Genomic DNA, 18713 nt, shown 5'->3' with positions numbered 1-18713 from the left:
AAAGGGAAAATTAAATTTAAATTTCATGATTCAAGTCAATGATTTTTTCAATGAAGTGATTTAAATCGGCGCGTACCCTGCAGTAATTATTTCTTTTCATTTATCTACACTCCTGAATGAATGCCGGGACTCCGGACTCCAGACCACCGGACTTATCCCGTTGCTGAGATCTCTTCCAGCCCAGCTTCGTGGAAGACACTTCTATGGAGTTGAGTTCAAACAATGCCATCTTAACAGCAGCATGAGCCTCCAGGCAAAGAGATGTCCTGGCGCTGGGGGGAATGGCATTAACTAGCAGGAAGTGTTCCTAAACCAGATAAGCACCTCGTCCATATTCCTCTGCGGAACTTCTAACGAATCGGTACATGTTTAAATGTGTGTGCGTGCAGTGAACCTTCCGTGAAGTCTGCTTCTGTGTAATGTTTGTTATGTGTAAATGATGCCATCAGTTTTTCTTACTACGCATGAAGTGCAATGATGTGAATAGTATACCATTGTAGGCTTGTTGCTCTCTTCGGCGAAGCTTTTTAACGGGGAGATTGGGAGCTCACATTTGTGCCGCTGCGGTGGTCGAGTGGTCACAGTGACGGACTCGCATCGCGAGGATCCGGGTTCGAACCCCACCGTCACCACATTGGTGGTCGGCTGAAGTTGGTTTACAGTGGTTCCTAACTTCGAGGCGCAAATGCGAGCCGATCTCCCCATTAAAAAGTCTCGCCACAGAGAGAAACAGGCTTACCACGATGAATAATTCAATCATTACACTTCACTGACAGTTAGAAAAACTGGTGGCACTACACATAACAAGCATTACACAAAAGCAAACTTCACGGTAGGTTCACTATACGTACACGCACATTCCAACATGTACCAATTCGTTAGAGATTCCGCAGAGGAATATCGACGAGGTGCATATCTGGTTTAGTAGTAGTAGTAGCTTACATTTGTGCCTGGAGGTTGGGAACCACAGAAAACCAACTTCAGCCGAGACAACCACTGTGGAGTTCGAACCCGGGTCCTCGCGTTGCGAGTCCGTCACTATGACTACTCGGCCACCACAGCGGCTGGCAGGAAGTGCTGTTAGGAAAATGAATCCTCTGACGGCTGGATATGTGTGCGTCTGATTGATTTTTGATTGTTTCTACGAATATAAATATGGGTGGTCCATATTTAGGCCACCATTTAAAAAGATTACGATTTTCACAATTTTTTCAATTAAATTTCTTAAATATGCAGAATATTTTAAGCATGCTTTTTTCCTTCCTATCTTCATCCTAACTATAATTCAGGGTTCCAAGCAAAATCTGCACGATCATTTCCCTGACTGGCCGAAAAGTGGTACAGTGATGAACTTTTTTTTTTTTCAAACCGAGCACAACTCAGGTCTATCGCCATAGGCAATTTACTACCTAGTGAGTTGTGCCGGAAGTAAAGTGTGTGTACCTAACAGTTTGAGTGCGTGTCTAGTGTTGTGTATGATTTTTCAGTGCTGCCATCTATATCTCAGAAGTGAAGTGAGTGATGTGTAGTGACTGAATATTTGTACTGTTTGTAGGACTGTTGCTCTCTGTGGCGAGACTTTTTAACGGGGAGATCGGCTCGCATTTGCGCCTCGAAGTTGGGAACCACAGAAAACCAACTTCAGCCGACCACCACTGTGGTGACGGTGGGGCTCGAACCCGGGTCCCCGCGATGCGAGTCCGTCACTATGACCACTCGACCACCACAGCGGCGTACAGTGTTGAACTATTGTATTCTGAAATTCCAGAGTACTTAAACCCCCCCCCCCCCTACCCCAATGTTCAAAATGGAACAAAAAGTTCGGGAAACCATGGCGTAAGTGGTCGGCGGCTTATTTACATCCGCGGCTCCCTTAAACAGTACATAGTTCACATCGGCTCTCCAGAACGGTTTGATATTTTCAGATACAGGCGAACCACTTCAAAGCATAAATAGGTATCTCCAGCTCACCGCGACGCCCCTGGCAAATATTGGCGACACAAACTTTGAGAAACAGTGACTTCAGTGATTCGCGGCGTAATCACAGATCACGAGCGTGTTCTTGTTACCCTGTTACTACCGTGACACAGTTCCAGCACACTTAAGCGGCCGCGACACATTTACAGACCACCTACGTTATCCGTAGCACATTTATAGATGAATGACTCATGTGGCCCACGACACGTTTGCAAATCAGTTAAGTGACCCGCACACTCTCCTAAAGTTTGAGCACCCGTGGGTTAGAACATCTTTGCCAAGACGATGTAGAAAGAAGAGGAGAGAGAGAGGTCTGGGTATAATGTTTGTGTCCTGTTCTGTGCGGGCCCACCTTCAGTTTTCTAGGGGCAGAGAAGAAAGATTGCATCTGCGACTTTTGTAAATAGACTATGACACCACCGACATCAAATATTAAAACAAACTATGACATTTTATTATTATCATTATTTTACTTCATTTTTTTTGCAAACGGCTCTCATTAAATCTCGCTTTTGATCAATCTTAGTTGGTTTTCTTCATTTTTGAACAGTTTAAGGAAAATTCTCCCTCAACAGTTCGACAGGTGTCAATACATGATGCAGTAGTTAGTGAGTGAGTGGTGTTTGGGTGAGTGAGCAAATTAGTGAATGACCTAGAGATAGTGATCTAGTAGGTGAGTGGGCAAACCTGATGAGTGACCCAGTGGTAGACTGATTTACCTAGTGAGTAGGTGCGAGGCCTGGTGATTGGTATAGTACTAGTACTTTAAGTGAAAGACCTGGTGATTGAGTGAGTGTGACAGAGTGAGCGACTTGGGGAGTAAGCGAATGACAAAGTGAGCTATCAGGTGAGTTTGTGATAGAATGAATGGTCTAGTCAGCGAATGACAAAGTGAGCGACCTAGCGAGGAACAAAGGAAAAGAGTGAATGACAGAGGGAACGACCCGGTGAGTGAGTGATAGAATGAGCTACCTAGTACTTGACAAAGTACTAGTAGAAATATCATTAAAAATATTATTTAACATTGTTTTATTTCAAATTTTGTACACATATTCTTGATTGTACAGTAGAATCTGGACTATCTGACCCAATGTGGCGGGCCGGATAACAGAAAAGCCAGATGTGACTTCTATAAACACAGGCCGGTGTTCTATAAACATGGCCAGTGTGTTCTTCCTACCCCTACCATACCATCAAAAACACCCTTTTAATAGCGCTTCTATTTCCATTTCATGATCTCTTGGTATAGGTCAGAACTTAATACATAAATGTGATGTACTGTATACATAAATGTATAAATAATGCGAATGTATGTTACGTAATGTAATGTACGTTTTAAAAATTTATTACAGAAAAAAGGAAGTCCAAGGATATTAATATCGTTACGAAAATTATGGAAATGGTTATTTATTTATTACGTCTTTTTTTGCCTGTAAATAGCCTATATTACCTTATGTAAAAAAAGAAAATTAGCACCTTCCTCTGTGAATATCACCAAATTGGCACCAAACTTGCGGCGAGGCCGGGTAGTCGAGATTCCACTGTATATTAGTATGCTGTGTCAATACAATATTTTTTACATACTCCAATGGAGATTTTTTTTCTCTCAAGTTTTCAAACATTAACGGAAAAAAAAAGCATTATTAACACGTTACACGCATGATGAAACAGCATGATGTAATTGAATAGTGTGTCTGTCCGTGTGAATGTTCTGCATGCAAATCTACAATTTTAGATCTATCGTCGCTGAATTTTTCATAGGAACCAAACGGGACCCGACTTGAACGATAGGCTACTTTACAGCGATACTTTTCGCCGACCAAGGAAAAAATATAGTTGCAGAGAGATTATCGTTATATCGAGAGGTAGCGTTATCATCATTTACCGACAAGTTCACGCTATTGCCGGCATCTCTTCTGAAATAACATTGTTAGCATTGTTAGTAGCATCATAAAATGCATTTGTAAGCAATTATTTGACAGAAAAAAAAATTATAATTGATTGGTCGATTAATTAAATTCAGTTGGTTGTTCTGCCCTGTTTAGGGCCGTATTCACCGACATGGTTTAAACTGTAGTCACAATTTTTGGATAAGAGATAACATAGATTGGTAACAAAACCTGAATTTTTAACACATCCGTGTCGATCTCTTATCAAAATATTGTGACTAGTTTAAACCATAGTTTCTCAATCTTTTTTGTTCTATCGCCCCCTCTCCCTCAGGAATTGTTTTCTCCCATCGCCCCCCCCCAATGCAATCTAACCCATAGGATCCTATGTTATACCCGTAGTTTCTACCGCCCCCCCCTGGAACATTCCATCGCCCCCGGGGGCGTTAACGCCCACGTTGGGAATCACTGGTTTAAACCATGTCAGTGAATACCGCCCTAAGTAGTTTACCGAACAGTACTTTTGTCTACTACACAAAAAGTAGCTTCACGGCAACTTCATCAACAATTTCGACATGTTATTAATCATCCTCGAAAGTACAAAAACTGGAGAGAAATTTAAAAATACATATATTGAAGTTGATTTTGAGTGAAATATAAAAATTATCGTTACAGCAGTTTTACGATCTCTTCAAAAAATATAAATATAGAGGGATTTATCGTACAGGGTGTTTCAAAAAGAATCACCCGATTTGAAATGCCTATATTAAAGGTGTTCAATATGTCCATCTTGGGATGAACGGCATGTGCATTCAAGGTGGTCCATGTCTATATGGTAGGTACGTATAGAAATGGACCTACGGTATGGTAGGTCCATGTCTCTTCTCTTTCCAAATATCAGTTTCTGCATAATATCCAGAAAATTCAATTTTTGCGAGAATGTTTGCATCCACTGCGAGTGGACTTCTGTGAACTACACGTGCGAAACTTTGTCGGATGCGCTCCACATTTTCATCTGACATGCGGGGACTGCCAGAGGATTTGCCTTTACACAGACAACCCGTGTCCCGGAATTGTTTATGCCATCGCCTAATACTCTGAGCGGTAGGAAGTTCAACACCAGGGTATTGTCGAAGAAAAGCACGACGAACAGTTGTTACTGACTCATACTTCACGAAGCTTAGAACACAAAATGATTTCTGTTGTGCAGTCGCCGTCTTGACAAACACTGAAGTGACGGCCGAAGGAAGAGCGTTAACGCTACCTGTCGCCAACTGCGTGAAACTCGAGATTTCCCTCTTTCTACCTATTCATTATTCGATCGAAACGAATTAAAAGATGAATAGTTACGATTTTTTTAAAAATCGGATGAATCTTCTTGAAACAACCTGTAGTAAAGGATATGGTGGTATCGAGAAAAGTTTAACATTACACTATAGGCAGTTCCAAACAAGATTCGAAAAAGTATCGTTGTAGAGGGATTTATCGTTATATCGTGTATCGTTTCACTGCATTTATGAATGAATCTCAAATATTTTGTCTCATTTTATGAACTGAAAAGTTTCTTTCATAATGAATCAGTTTTTATTCAATTACTTTGATTTCATGATATTTTATCATGCGCGCAAGGTGCCAATAATGTATTTTTTCCCCGTAAATGTTTGACAATTTGTAAGAGTAAATGAGTATTTGATCAAATGTTAAATGTAGTAAACATTACTACAGTAATGTTTTACTACATTTAAACATTTCTACTACAGCATAATTTTTGAGAACTTTTTGGAATGTTAAAAGGTATGAGACTCCCCTTAATTCACTTCTATGTCGAGAAAATTTTACCTGATTAATGATTATTTTGATTATTCAAAATTGTTTTGCTTGAACAGCGGTGCAAGAAAAAAGCACAAATCATTGATTGATTGTCTATAATGGAGAAAATGTCTATGAATCCCAAATTTTTGTTGTTCTACATTGAGTCTAAAACTTTTTACTTTGGAGAACTCCCCCCCCCCCCCCCCCCCCCCATAAGCATTTACGACATGATTATGGTAAAAGGTCTTCGGTTTATAAACGTTTCAAGTTGTTTTATTTTTCGGTCTGGAGCTGGCCAGGTGAGGGCCGTAGAGTAACCGGAACGACAGGTTAAAGTTACTTCTAAATAGGTCTGTTTTCTTACCACTTCCACGATTCGAACCAGTCCACCAGGCACCGTGCTTCAATCAATTGTAAAACATGGTTTATATGACTTCCTTTAATCTTATTCCGAGTATATTTCATAACTACTTTTTTTTTTTTTTTTTTGAAGCCGAACACAACTCAGGTCTATCGCCATGGGCAATTTACTACCTAGTGAGTTGTGCCGGAAGTGTAAGTATATGTACCTAACAGTCTGAGTGCGTATGTAGTGTTGTGTATGATTTTTTAGTGCTGCCATCTATATCTCAGAAGTGAAGTGAGTGTAGTGTAATGACTGAATATTTATACTGTTTGTAGGACTGTCGCTCTCTGTGGCGAGACTTTTTAACGGGGAGATCGGCTCGCATTTGCGCCTTGAAGTTGGGAACCAGAGAAAACCAACTTCAGCCGACCACCACTGTGGTGACGATGTATTTCATAACTACTGTATTTGATAGTTGAAATCGATGTCCAAAAGGTTAAATTTTCTTATCGGTAAAGCGGTTTGAGAACTGCAGGATTGAGTTAGATGGCGTGGGACGATGACGGTACTAAAATAGTGCAGATAAAACAACATGCGAACACTTATTAGCGACTTTGAAATAATCTCAATATTGAGCGTAAACATGGATATTTTGCGATTTAAGCCTTCGCTTATATTTATGTACTTATGTGAGATGCATATTAGGCAAGTGCGAGATTCATACTTGAGAAATAAACGATGCCGTCCGTAGTAAAGAGGGTATTATCGTGTGTGGAAATACAGGGTGGCCAAGAAGTCCGTAGAAACTTTGAAAATTCATAAAAACCAGAAAAATAACCGAAATAAAAAACGGTTTGCACGGCCAGGTCACGGAAATTTTTTAAAGACGGGGGGAAAAAAACAAAAACAGCCGATAGGTGGCGCTGACGTACACAAGTCAAAGAAAAGACACGCAAATAACGAACAGAATGTCTCCAAATCGCTAATTACAGCAGTATGTGTTCCACGTGACCATCACCGCAGGGGATAACACATTGCAGGCAAGTCACAAATCTAGCAACGACAGAGTGTAGCAGGTCCACATACACGGTTTACAACGATGAACTGGTTGCGAATTAGGAGCGCAATTTCTTATTACAGTCTCATTTGCATATTTCCACCGAAGTCACTCGTACTAGCGCCACCTACCGGCTGTTTATTGAGTTATTTTTTCCCCCCGTCTTAAAAGAATTCCCGTGACCTAGCGATGCTAACCCTGCAAACTATTTTTTTATTTCGGTTATTTTTCCGATTTTTGGGAATTTTTAAAGCTTCTACACGGACTTTTCAGCCACCCTGTACTTTTGACAATGACCCGTTCTTCTTATTACCAAAACGGTCCTAGTCATATTTTTCCTGAATAGACTAAATACATATTTTACAAAAAAGAAAAAAAAAGGCAGCTAAGCTGGCTCAGAAAAATCATATTCTAGCAGGTAGTTTAAGAAACGAGACTTTTAAATTCGTCTAATCGAGGGTAATCAATTTACAGAGTGGAAAATAAACACTAGAACCGATCTAAACTACTAAACTCAAGTTTATGTGCCCAAAAATTACGACTCATCACCAAACCTCTCCATAAATTAGGCATAATGTTAACTCTCCACCGCTGATGTTACTTTTCTTTGGACGGGTGGTTTTGATACTCTGGGTACAAAACCAACACACTTCGGGGGCTATCCTTCGCCTTCCTTTGACCGATCATTCAACATTATGGGAAAGGGGTGCCAATCATTGTCCGAGTCTCAAAGCAACGAAAAATATTATACAGTCGGCCCCGCTTAATCGGGTAACGGACAAAATCCGCTAGAACCAAAATTTGTCTCATGGAGACAATGCTGAAGTTCGCCACTGGATGGAATATTGAAATTCATACAGTAACTGTGAATATATACGGTCGCGTCTCCATTCAACGAACTTCCATTTAAGGAAGTTTTCTGTTTAATACAGAGCCTTGACATTGAACGACATTTACATGTTAATGCAAATGCCTCCATATTACGAAAGATAACTTTTATATAGCAAAGTTTTTCCGACTAATTTTTTTTTCTTTTTTGCAATTTTCATTTTTTTCCAACATTTCGCGACTACTCATTTGTTGATGTCCCAACAAAATCAACAGTCAAAGGGCAGGGGTTAATAATCAGCTAATGTATTCATGGAAAGCTGAGAGAGAGAGGGAAAAAACCTCTAAAGTTGTCATTTCGCTTAATCCGTAAAAGCATTTTAATATACAAGAGAAAACAACTTTAAAATGCTACAAAGTTTGCTGTCTAGCAATGAGCGATTAGAAATGCAGAATTAGACTTTTTTTACGATTTTGGATATGTATTAAAGTCTATAAAGTAGATAAATAAGTTTTTGTTTCGTTTTTTCATAACTTGATTAACTATAATGTCCATTGCTACCCGGGTTTTCCTCAATTACTGGGAGATTTAAAAAATGGCAAGCCATTATAAAGGAATGAACTATTTTGCCATCCACTGGCAGCGTTAAAGAAGTGACCAACCATTGCAAAGGCATATACATGTCTGAAACGAGTTGCTAAGGAAGCACGGTAACCAAAGTAAATATTCTGAAAGTGATTGTTGAGGCAGAAAAACCATTGTTGCTCTTGCTAGACAGTTTCACCCATTTCGGGCATCTGCCCAACTCTGACAAACTTTTAAAGTAGCCTATCGTTCAAGTAGTCCCATTTGTATATATGCAAAGTTTGGTGACAGATCTAAATTTGTAGATTTTTATAGAGAACATACACACAGAAAATCAGTTTTTTGTATAGACTAGCTATAACACCCGCTACTGCTCGGGTTTTCTTCAATTACTGAGAAAATTGAGGAAAAGTGACAAACCATTATAAAGGCATAAAAACTATTATACAGGGCGTAAGGATTTTTGCCACCCGAGGCAAACATTATTTTGCCGAACCTACGCTTTTAAAATTATATGATTTTGTAGCGGTATTCTTTGTTCCCACCTAAAACTGCCGGCCGGGGCAGTTGTCCCCTCTAGTTACGGCCCAGCTATTATACATATACTGACAGGATTCAAGAAGTGACAAACCATTGTTAAAGTTTCCCAAATTTCGTTTAAGAGTGAAAATACATCTTCATGTGAATTTTTTTAAGTATAATTATTTCTCACTGATTAGAGATTGAACAAATCTCCCTTTTTTTTGTACAAAACTATGCCTTACAATTTTTGAGAGGAGTAAGAAATTACTCTCCAAAATTAATTTTTTCGAATAACACTGATCAAAACCAAATAAGAAAATTTTAAAACGTTGTGAAACGGGAATCGAATCGTTCCCCGCATAAAGAATATCCCGTTTAATCAGACATTATCCACGGCAACCATTGATATCCGTTTAAGAGAGACCGACTGTGGAGACTGCTTCATACGATGATGATTAACTATTCAATTTGCAGCTCCAATGAAGAATAAGTTGGAACTACAATAAATTTTACCAAATTCAATTACAAATAGACACTGAAACACTTTGATAAGTAGTTATCATATATATTTTACTGTAAAAATGATTGGTACGGTGATTACGCATGATAATTTTAATCATTTTATTGAGTTGGATGAATTTCACCAAATTCAACCAATTTCAGATGAAGCTGGCAAGTTTGATTACACGTTATTACCAGTAAAGAACGATTAATTACCACTTGAAACAACCGAATACGCACAATCAGTGATTGAGATTCGTACGATACATAAGAAAGAAGTTTACAAAACTAACAAGATGATTATTCATAATAATCGAAATCAATCAACCGTAAAATATGGGTCGTTATATTCATTAAAAAAATGCATATTCTCGAATTCACCCTCCAAAAATGTATTTATGATTCATTATATTTAATTTTATAAGTTATTATATTCCGAAAATGAAACAGGAGGGGCATTGTGTGTTTACCAAATAGAGCGAAATAAAACGTAAGCCACTAGTTTTTTATTATTCAGCAACGTCTTATCAAACGGTTTTCAAGTAATTTGGAAAATCACGGGTAAAAGTGAGAAATTCAGTGAAATTTATCTAATTTTCTTCGGTGTTTATGTATTATAATCATTTTTATCGCAACGTACCGCGTTTGTGCGTAAGGGGAATTGCAACAACTGTAAATGTAGCTTCTTAGCAAGAGAGGTGTAAGATGAGGGAAAACAAGATTACACCGAGCCATGGAACGCAGACAGCGTAGCGTAGCAAGACGGCGAAAATCCCTTTGAAAATTCCCTTCACTGATACTCTTCTTTTTCGGAATTCTATTCCTTCGACTGATTTTTAACGAATTGAGAAAACCAAGCGTATGAATTTCTCCGAAGCTACGGTATAGGTGTCGTCTTTACAAAAAAAGGATTAGGGCTGGGAATCGATTAAAATTTTTAACTGGTTAATCAAAAATGTTTAATCGATTAATCGAATATTTTTATGACCAAATAATATTAATAGATGCTATAGAAATATATTTTATTCATTTCACTCACTGTTCGGTAGATGTAAAAAAAAAAAAAAATGTAGGAATAGTTAGAAAATTAAGGCTGTCCGCTTCAAGCAATTTTATATGCTGAACGTAATTGCCTAAACCTGTGATTTCTTCACTTGGATCTTGTCATTTTTTGAAAAAAAAAATCGGTTGTTTTTGGTTATTATTCACTGATTTCGAAACTAATTTCGATTATAGTATTTTGCTTGTTTTGCTAGAAACTTCTCTCGAATAGCACTTGTGAGGAGATGAGCTGATTCTTCCAAGAATACGAAAAAAACTACAGTTCATAGCGGCGACAATAAATTTTGGCAGTCTTTGAAACTCCTTTGATCTAGCGATACCACAGCGATATTTTTTCACAGCGATACCTACATTCTCATAAAACTCAATTTGAAAGTGAAATCCTCAGTTTTCATTGAATCTAATTCGATTAAAATATTGATCCAAATATTTTTAAATATGGTCACTTATCCAAAATGTTCTATATGTACACTATCTACCAATAAGTATTTGGACACATATGCAAATGACGATATCTGCGGTCCTGAGATACGTCACGCCCTCCGCCGGTATATATCGTGTAGGAAACAACATCGGCATTAGTCGCATGCAAGATGCCGCGCAGTTCGGAGCTCTCTGATTTCAAGAAAGGTATAATTATCGGGTATCACAAAAATGACCGATCCTTAAGGGACATATCTAGCCAGCTGAAGTACCCAAAATCGACAGTGGCCTATGTGATTAAGAAGTGGAAGGTGAGCTGTGATTGTCGGAATTTGCCCCGAGTCGGCAGACCAACGAAACTGGGAGATAGAGACCGACGGGTGCTGTCCAGAGAAATTCGGAAGAACCGCACCCAACCGATGGCCCTCATCCGCGAGGAGTTTCAACAGGCATCCGGGAGTATTGTTTCAATGAATACCATCCGTAAGGAAGCACATCTGATTGGTTTTCATGGTCGTGCTGCTGCCCATAAGCCTTTGATCACAAAGTCCAACCACGTTGCTCGGTTAATGTGGTGCAAACCACGTCGAAATTGGACCGTAGATCAGTGGAAACGGGTTCTTTGGAGCGACGAATCAAGGTTCACCCTCTACCGTTCGGATGGCAGGGTCTGGCGTCTGCCTGGAGAATGTCTCCTGCCAGAATGCATTGTGCCAACAGTCAAGTTCGGCGGAGGTGGAATTATGGTCTGGGGGTGTTTCTCCTGGTATGGACTGGGACCCTTGGTCCCCATTCATGGTAAGCTCAACGCCGATGCCTACTGCACTATTTTGGATGACAATGTGCTTCCTGCGTTGTGGCAGTTTTACGGGGTGGACCCCTGTTACTTCCAGGACGACAATGCCAGCTGTCATACTGCGAGGTTAACCAAGGCTTGGTATGGTGCCAATGGGGTTCATCGAATGGACTGGCCTGCCCAGACCTGAACCCTATCAAGAACCTCTGGGACGAGTTGGATCGCCGAATTAAGGGGTGCCCTACCCGTCCAAAATCGGTGAAGGAACTGGCATGTCTTCTCCAAGCCGAGTGGAAGAAAATACCACTAGCTGTCACACAAGGACTTGTGGAAAGTATGCCCCGGAGGGTTCACGCTGTAATTGCCTCTCGTGGAGGCTCTACCAACTATTGATTCTGAATAAAGTTAGTTTTTCTTTTCTATCACAGGTGTCCAAATACTTATTGGTAGATAGAGTATATAGAACATAATTTTTATGGTGTATAATCGGGTTTTTTTTTTCAAAAAAATCGAGTTAATTCACAAAGTTTTATTAAAAACTTTAATCGAATTGATCGAGTCGATTGAAATTTTCAACTACGATTAACAATTGATTGATTAACTGACCCGATTAATCGATTAATCAGACCAGCCCTGAAAAGATGAAACCACTATCCCGGTCGCTCCGGGGAAAAATTATTTCCGTACTTTGTCTTACTTTAACGTTGTGATCAGCGTTCGACTAGTAAGGATTTGAATTTTATCCGCTCAGCAACCGGGTTAAGATTTTATAACAAACTCGAGCGGGCCAGGATAAACCAGTGGTTCATTTGGTCATTTTGTCAATGATTATTGCACAACGATTATTTTCTGCACACGAGGACTGAATTAGATCAGGACCTCCAGTTCATAGCCGATTCTAGCTGCGTTCAACAATACATATACGGAATAATGCGAGGAGCTACCGAACAGTCGCAGAAAAAGGATCCTCACACATTAGCATATACAGGGCGCACGCACGGCATTTCACTAACGAACCGTTGATTCTAAAGGCATACCTCGAATTAGGAAAAAGTATCCAAATAACGTTTAGAACTCAGATACGTCATTCATATACGGACACCATGTGCTCAAGAACCCAATCAGAAAGTTGTTGCCCTGTCTCTACTTAGGCCAACAAAGAAAATTCAACGTTTCTAAGTGCAATATCCACCAAGATATTTGATTTCATAAATAAGAGGAAAGGTGGGAAAAAACATCATTAAACGCGAATAAAACGGTTTAACCATATTTCATGCTTTTTTTTTCAACTTTTCTCTATTTTTCAAATTCAAATATCTCAGTGCATATTGCACTTGAAAACGTTGATATATATATTTTTTTTTTGGTATCAGGAGAGACAGAGCAACAGCTTTCTGATTGGGTTCTTCAGCACAAAAGGGAGTCTGTATAAAAAGTTAACATTATTTTAATAACTATAAACCCCTTGCAACATAAATGACGTATCTGAGTTCTAAACGTTATTTGGATACTTTTTCCAATTGGGGAAGTATACCTCTAGGATCAACGGTTCGCCAGTAAACCATACGTGCTGTTACCTATGCACCCTGTATAAAAGTCAATATCCAATAATATCCACTACCCTCCTGAACCAAATTGATATGAATCTAATCAATGAATGATGATGACATTCTCGCACCTTCACGAAGGTCAAGGGTCGAATTAAACAAAACTTCCTTTCAAACCGAACACGGTCTGGTCCAAACTGGTCAATGTTTATATGTCCCGTATTTCAAAAACTTTGGGAGACACTATCTACTTTCCATCAATTAAAGCAATCTTTACGATAAGTTGTCGGAACAAATAAATTGTCAGTACAACCTGTTAAAGTGACTACCTTCGTTCTACGATCTAAGTTGAACAACTTTCTGAAACCGAAAATCACGTGCGTAATAACGCCAGAGAAAATCGTTTTAACTTGACCACCAACCTATCGTCTATATGTACTGTAGACCACCCATATGCGTTGATCAGTTTTATGTTTCTACGACCGATTCAGTGTTAAAAATCATCAGATTTAACACAATCCCATTTATAAGTTGACCAATTTACGGCAAACAGTTTTGTTTTTCCTGGAAAATATGTATAGGGCAACGGAACCAAAAGGGTTCCCAATCATTGCATTCTGTCAACGATTTACTTCACTGTACGCAAGCTGGCATATTTTGGACTTGCGCGGCAACACTGAAAAATATTCAGCTGAAATAAAATGTGCGTCCAACAATAATAATTTTTTTTAGGAAAACAAATTAATGCAAGTACAGTACATTAAATAAGTAACAAGTAAAGTAAATGCGGAAATTATTTTCAAATAAAATAAATTATTATTACAAAAAAAAGTAACTAATATTTTTTTGATGTGTGCTATGCATGATGGGAAAGTGAAGTAAATATTTTGGTTATTTACATATTTTTAACTATACAAACTATTAAGGGTAATGAAAATATTTTATTCATAAAAATAAGAAAAAGCGTTTATATTCTTCATTATTATACTACTTAAGGTATAATTTTGGTACTAGCACAAGCTTCGCCCTTGAAAGTTGACATCCCAAGTTAACTAGGAAATTGTTGCAGCGAAGTGTCAACTCACACAGCAGCACACACAATCTGAAGGGATAATAACGTTCTCATCACGTTATGTCGATCGATGTCGAGCACAATATCAAGAATTACACATATCAAAACAGCGGCCTGCAACAAGTAATTTAAACGCTGCAAAGAAGATAGCCATCAGGCATATCAGAGCTGGCGTACATACACAGTGCATAGCAAGGTCCCTTTATCCTGGAATAACTCGCAAACGGTTGATCCCAGAGGCATATTTCCAATTAAGAAAAGTATCCAAATACCGTGTAGTACTCACATATGCCATTCATATTGCAAGGGATTGTATAGTTAATAAAAAAAATTAATTTTTTATTTGGGCACAATGTCCTATAAAAACCCAGTTGGAAAGTTGTTGCTTTGTCCCCCCCGAGCCCAACTAAAAATTACATGTTTTCAAGTACAACGTTAGCCGAGATATTTGAATTCAAAAAATCGCTGAAAATGAGGGAAAGAACAGCATATGAAGCGTAGAATGGGCTCACTCATTAGTTTATGCGGTTCGGTCTTCCACTTTCAGGGATTTTTGAATTTAAATATCCAAGCGGACATTGCACTTAAAAACATGGATTTTTTTTATGTGCAATGGGCCCAGGAGAGACGGAGCAACAACTCTCGTTTTTAATTGGGTTTTTTAAAACCGAATGATCAAATAAAAAGTTGTTTTTTTTTAAATTTCAATAACTATACAACCCCTTGCAATATAAATGACATATCTGAGGTCTACGCGCTACTTGGAAGATTGGAAGTATATCCCTAGGATCAACGGTTCACGAGTTATTCCAGGACGAAGGAACTTCCCTATCTATGTGTCCTATATGTTGTTCTCGATGTACAGAAAAAAAAAAGTAACCACTCACCTCGGACATGTAAACGTCGTTCATGGCGCAAGGAATGAAGAAAACTCTTCTCACTAAAATATTTATGGCAATTGTCACAATTCACTTCCAATAATGTCAGCGAATGATTCTTTTTGTGTTTTCTAGATTCCCGAAGATATTCAGAATATGTTAATAGCATTCACATTTCCAGACGAAAAAGGAGTTCAAACTTGACGACACACATTAATATATATATATATATATATACTGCCTTCCACAAGACGAATTCGACGCAACTGAATAACTCGAAGAATCAAAACTGAAAAACGTCCGCGTCACGAAAATATTTCCTTTCCTCTATCTACATCTTTTTACCTGAGCTTTTCTAAGTAGAGAAGCGCGCAGTACAAGACTGTTTTCTTTCCTCCTTTTATCCCCAAGGACCACCTACCATAAACGATTGCGCCTCTCGCGACACAGATATACACCTTCTTTGCGAAGGTAGAACGCGTGGGAGAAAAACGCGTTAATAAAAAAGAATTATCTCATCCTCGAGACAAAAAAATCAGGTATTTACGAGAAGAAAAGACAAAGATTCGCCAAGGAAACGAAACTGTTTCCCATTGGACGGCCGAGATACACAAGAACACGCCTATCTTCTTTCCAAGGGAGCACCGGAGGAGATCCAATCCCGACGCGGCGTGCGAGATCGTATCAGGCACAGGCGCGTGTGCGGACCACGGTTTCCACCGACGCAGCCACCACGTTCGTTCCGTCGTCGAAATATACACCGTGCGGCGATTAGCTCTCGGCACTGGACATATGTTGCAAATTGATCCTACACATATACGATGCACGGATGGAAATAATAAATGAACGAACGACGGATGGAGGAGGTGTGCACCAGAGTGCGACCTGTACGGTCCGTGTCCGGTCGGTGATGACTAATAAAAAACCACACATTCGGCAGCTCGTGGGAACGGCTTTTTCGCGGGCATCGTGGGAAAAGGCTCTCGACAGGGTCCGACACAGCCCGCAGATGATATGCACCATTTACCGTATGGGAGAGGAAACTTGACTAGTAATCATCGCTAAAACGTAATACGAATTTGACAGACAAGATACTAATTGAGCACAGAGGTCGACTCCCTCACAACACAACTTTCGCCACTGACTTTTTTACATTACATTATTCTTTAATGTAACTCATTTTTCAATTCATGTTTTCACATAAGTGGTTCATAATTTCGTCGGTCAAATTTTAAAATTTTGATGTAATCAAAGAGTTTTGGTCGACACAGCGACGCTTTTATACACCCAGATAAGCCGTAATTATACAACGATCGCAGACCATATCAAACGGCTAAAGATATAATCTAAAAACGTATATTTAAGCTCGCGTAAACATTCCTCTATAGGAAAAAAGTACTGAATTTTTTTTAGAAAATGCGGATGTAAATAGATTGTATTAGCACATTTATAATTGAAAAAATATACATCAGCAACAACAGTTTAATTAATTAAAGTGTATTTTTTTAATTATATAAAATGACTAATTAAGGGGGAAATATGCGGTTTGCCTTGCTTTTAATATTATTAACAAACAGATGAAAACTTGCTTGGCAAAGTTGAATAGTTTTTCACCTGGAATTTCATTTTCAATCCTATCAATATTTTGTGCGATTTTATAAATCTCTGAACACGTGAAATTTCAGCAGCTCTAAAAAAAAAATGACACCAACAAGGAATCAATTCTCTCTACGTAAAAAAGTATTGTATTCACATAGCGGTATTTTGCATCTGAGATCACACTAAAAGATACACTTTAAAATACCAAAAAAAAAAAAAAAGAAACTGAAAAAAAGGTATATTGGTTTTTATTGTTTTTGACCATGTATATTCAAATACAGGGTGTTCTGTTAATGGACCGATAAACTCAGAGGGTTGTTAGTAGGCATCAACAGGAACAAAAATTGCAATGGAACGTGGTGTCGCAAACCACGTTGAGAGGGTAAAAATCGCGAAAAAAGCATCCAGGCTCTGAGTCTAGAGGACACGAAAGGTGGATGTCAGTTGTTCGCTGAAGGCGTGGGACACACACAGGAGGATCTCATAGCGCGGATTGTCGTCGCTGCGGCAGACATCAAAAGCATACCTGGTATCTTCGAACGCTCCCGGGAATCGTTTTTACGTCGTTGTATACTACGTACTTGTAATAATTAATAAAGTAATTTTTTTTGTAGTTATTAGTGTACTTTTTTGTAGTTCCAGCGTGAGGACGAAATTTGCATGCGTTTTTCACCCTCTTAAGACACCATGTTCCATTACAGTTTTTGTTTCTCTTGATGTCTACTAACAACCCTCTGAGATTGTAGGTCCATTAACAGAACACCCTGTATATAAGGGATCATAGAGGGTAAGAAGTCGGACATGCAGCTGAACAAGAGAACGGTTGCACCAATCATACAGCTACAAAGCTAATCGTGATTCTCAGTAATTGGAAATACATAGTCTCTAAGAAGACTACCCTAAGTCAAGGCTGGACAAATCTGTTGCCCGAGGCATCAATTTTGACACCGGGCATGTATTTTTTTTCCCAACCAGATGCCCGGCGAGGGTATATATACACAGGGTGCAGCATATCAAACAGGAGAGTGTGGCATTTTACCGGCGAACCGTTGATCCTAGAGTTATACTTCCGATTAGAAAAAGTTTCCAAATAACGTGTAGTATTCAGATACGTCATTCCCGCTGAAAGAGGTTGTATAGTTATTAAAAAAAAAACAAAAAAACTTTTGATACAGTACCCGTGTACCTCATAACCCAATAAGAAAGTTGTTTCCCTGTCTCTTCTCTCCTGATGCTGAAAAAAAAAGTCATGCTTCTAAATATTCGAATTCGAAAAACAGAGGAAAGTTAGAAGAAAAAACAGCTTTAAATGCGGGAAAACCATTTTACCCAATTGTTCAGCGTGTGCGCTGAGAAAACAAATGTGTTACAACCCATATCTATTGAATAACTTGCATAGCATTGACACACCTCAAAATAACCGATATATCACATTTTACCGTTTAGAAGACGGTAAGGAAAGCTCCATGGCCGCCTTTTACTAGCGAACAGTTGATCCTAGAGACACGCTTCCAGTTAAAAAAAGAATCAAATGACGTGTAGACCTCAAATATGTCATTCATATCCCAAGGGGGGTGTATCGTTATTAAAATATAAAAAAAAACTTTTTATACGGACTACGGGCACTCTGTCCTCAAAAACCCAATTACAGAGTTGTGGTGTCCTCTGTCTACTGAGGCCAACAAAAAAAATTCACATTTTTAAGTGCGGTATTTGCTGAGATATTTGAATTCAAAAACCGAGAAAAGTTCGGAAACAACAGAATAATGAGCTTATCTTTTAGTTCATGCTCTTCTTTCCCAACTCTTCTCCGATTCT

General features: G+C 38.8%; 1 protein-coding gene across 3 annotated transcripts in view; it reads right to left on the bottom strand.

Moving 5' to 3' along the window:
• LOC149070052 (recombining binding protein suppressor of hairless-like) overlaps positions 1 to 18713 on the bottom strand; it is a 150126-nt gene that overhangs the window by 73245 nt on the left and 58168 nt on the right. The window contains exon 1 of one of the 3 annotated variants that reach the window (XM_089249374.1): positions 15306 to 15699. The exons of 1 other annotated variant lie outside the window; for it this stretch is intronic. In XM_089249374.1, the coding sequence (XP_089105500.1) occupies positions 15306 to 15329 (24 nt within the window). In that variant the 5' untranslated portion in view covers positions 15330 to 15699. Of the gene's footprint in view, positions 1 to 15305; positions 15700 to 18713 lie in introns of those variants that run through there. One more of the 3 variants, XM_089249376.1, reaches the window with a different exon arrangement.

The sequence above is a fragment of the Pholcus phalangioides genome, unplaced genomic scaffold (genome assembly GCF_987345545.1).
Source record: "Pholcus phalangioides strain wild (caught in Gottingen) unplaced genomic scaffold, Ppha-v1.0 ptg000022l_1, whole genome shotgun sequence".
Taxonomy (NCBI): Eukaryota; Metazoa; Arthropoda; class Arachnida; order Araneae; family Pholcidae; genus Pholcus; species Pholcus phalangioides.
Note: the sequence above shows the minus strand (reverse complement) of the source record. Positions and strands in the feature narration are given on the sequence as shown.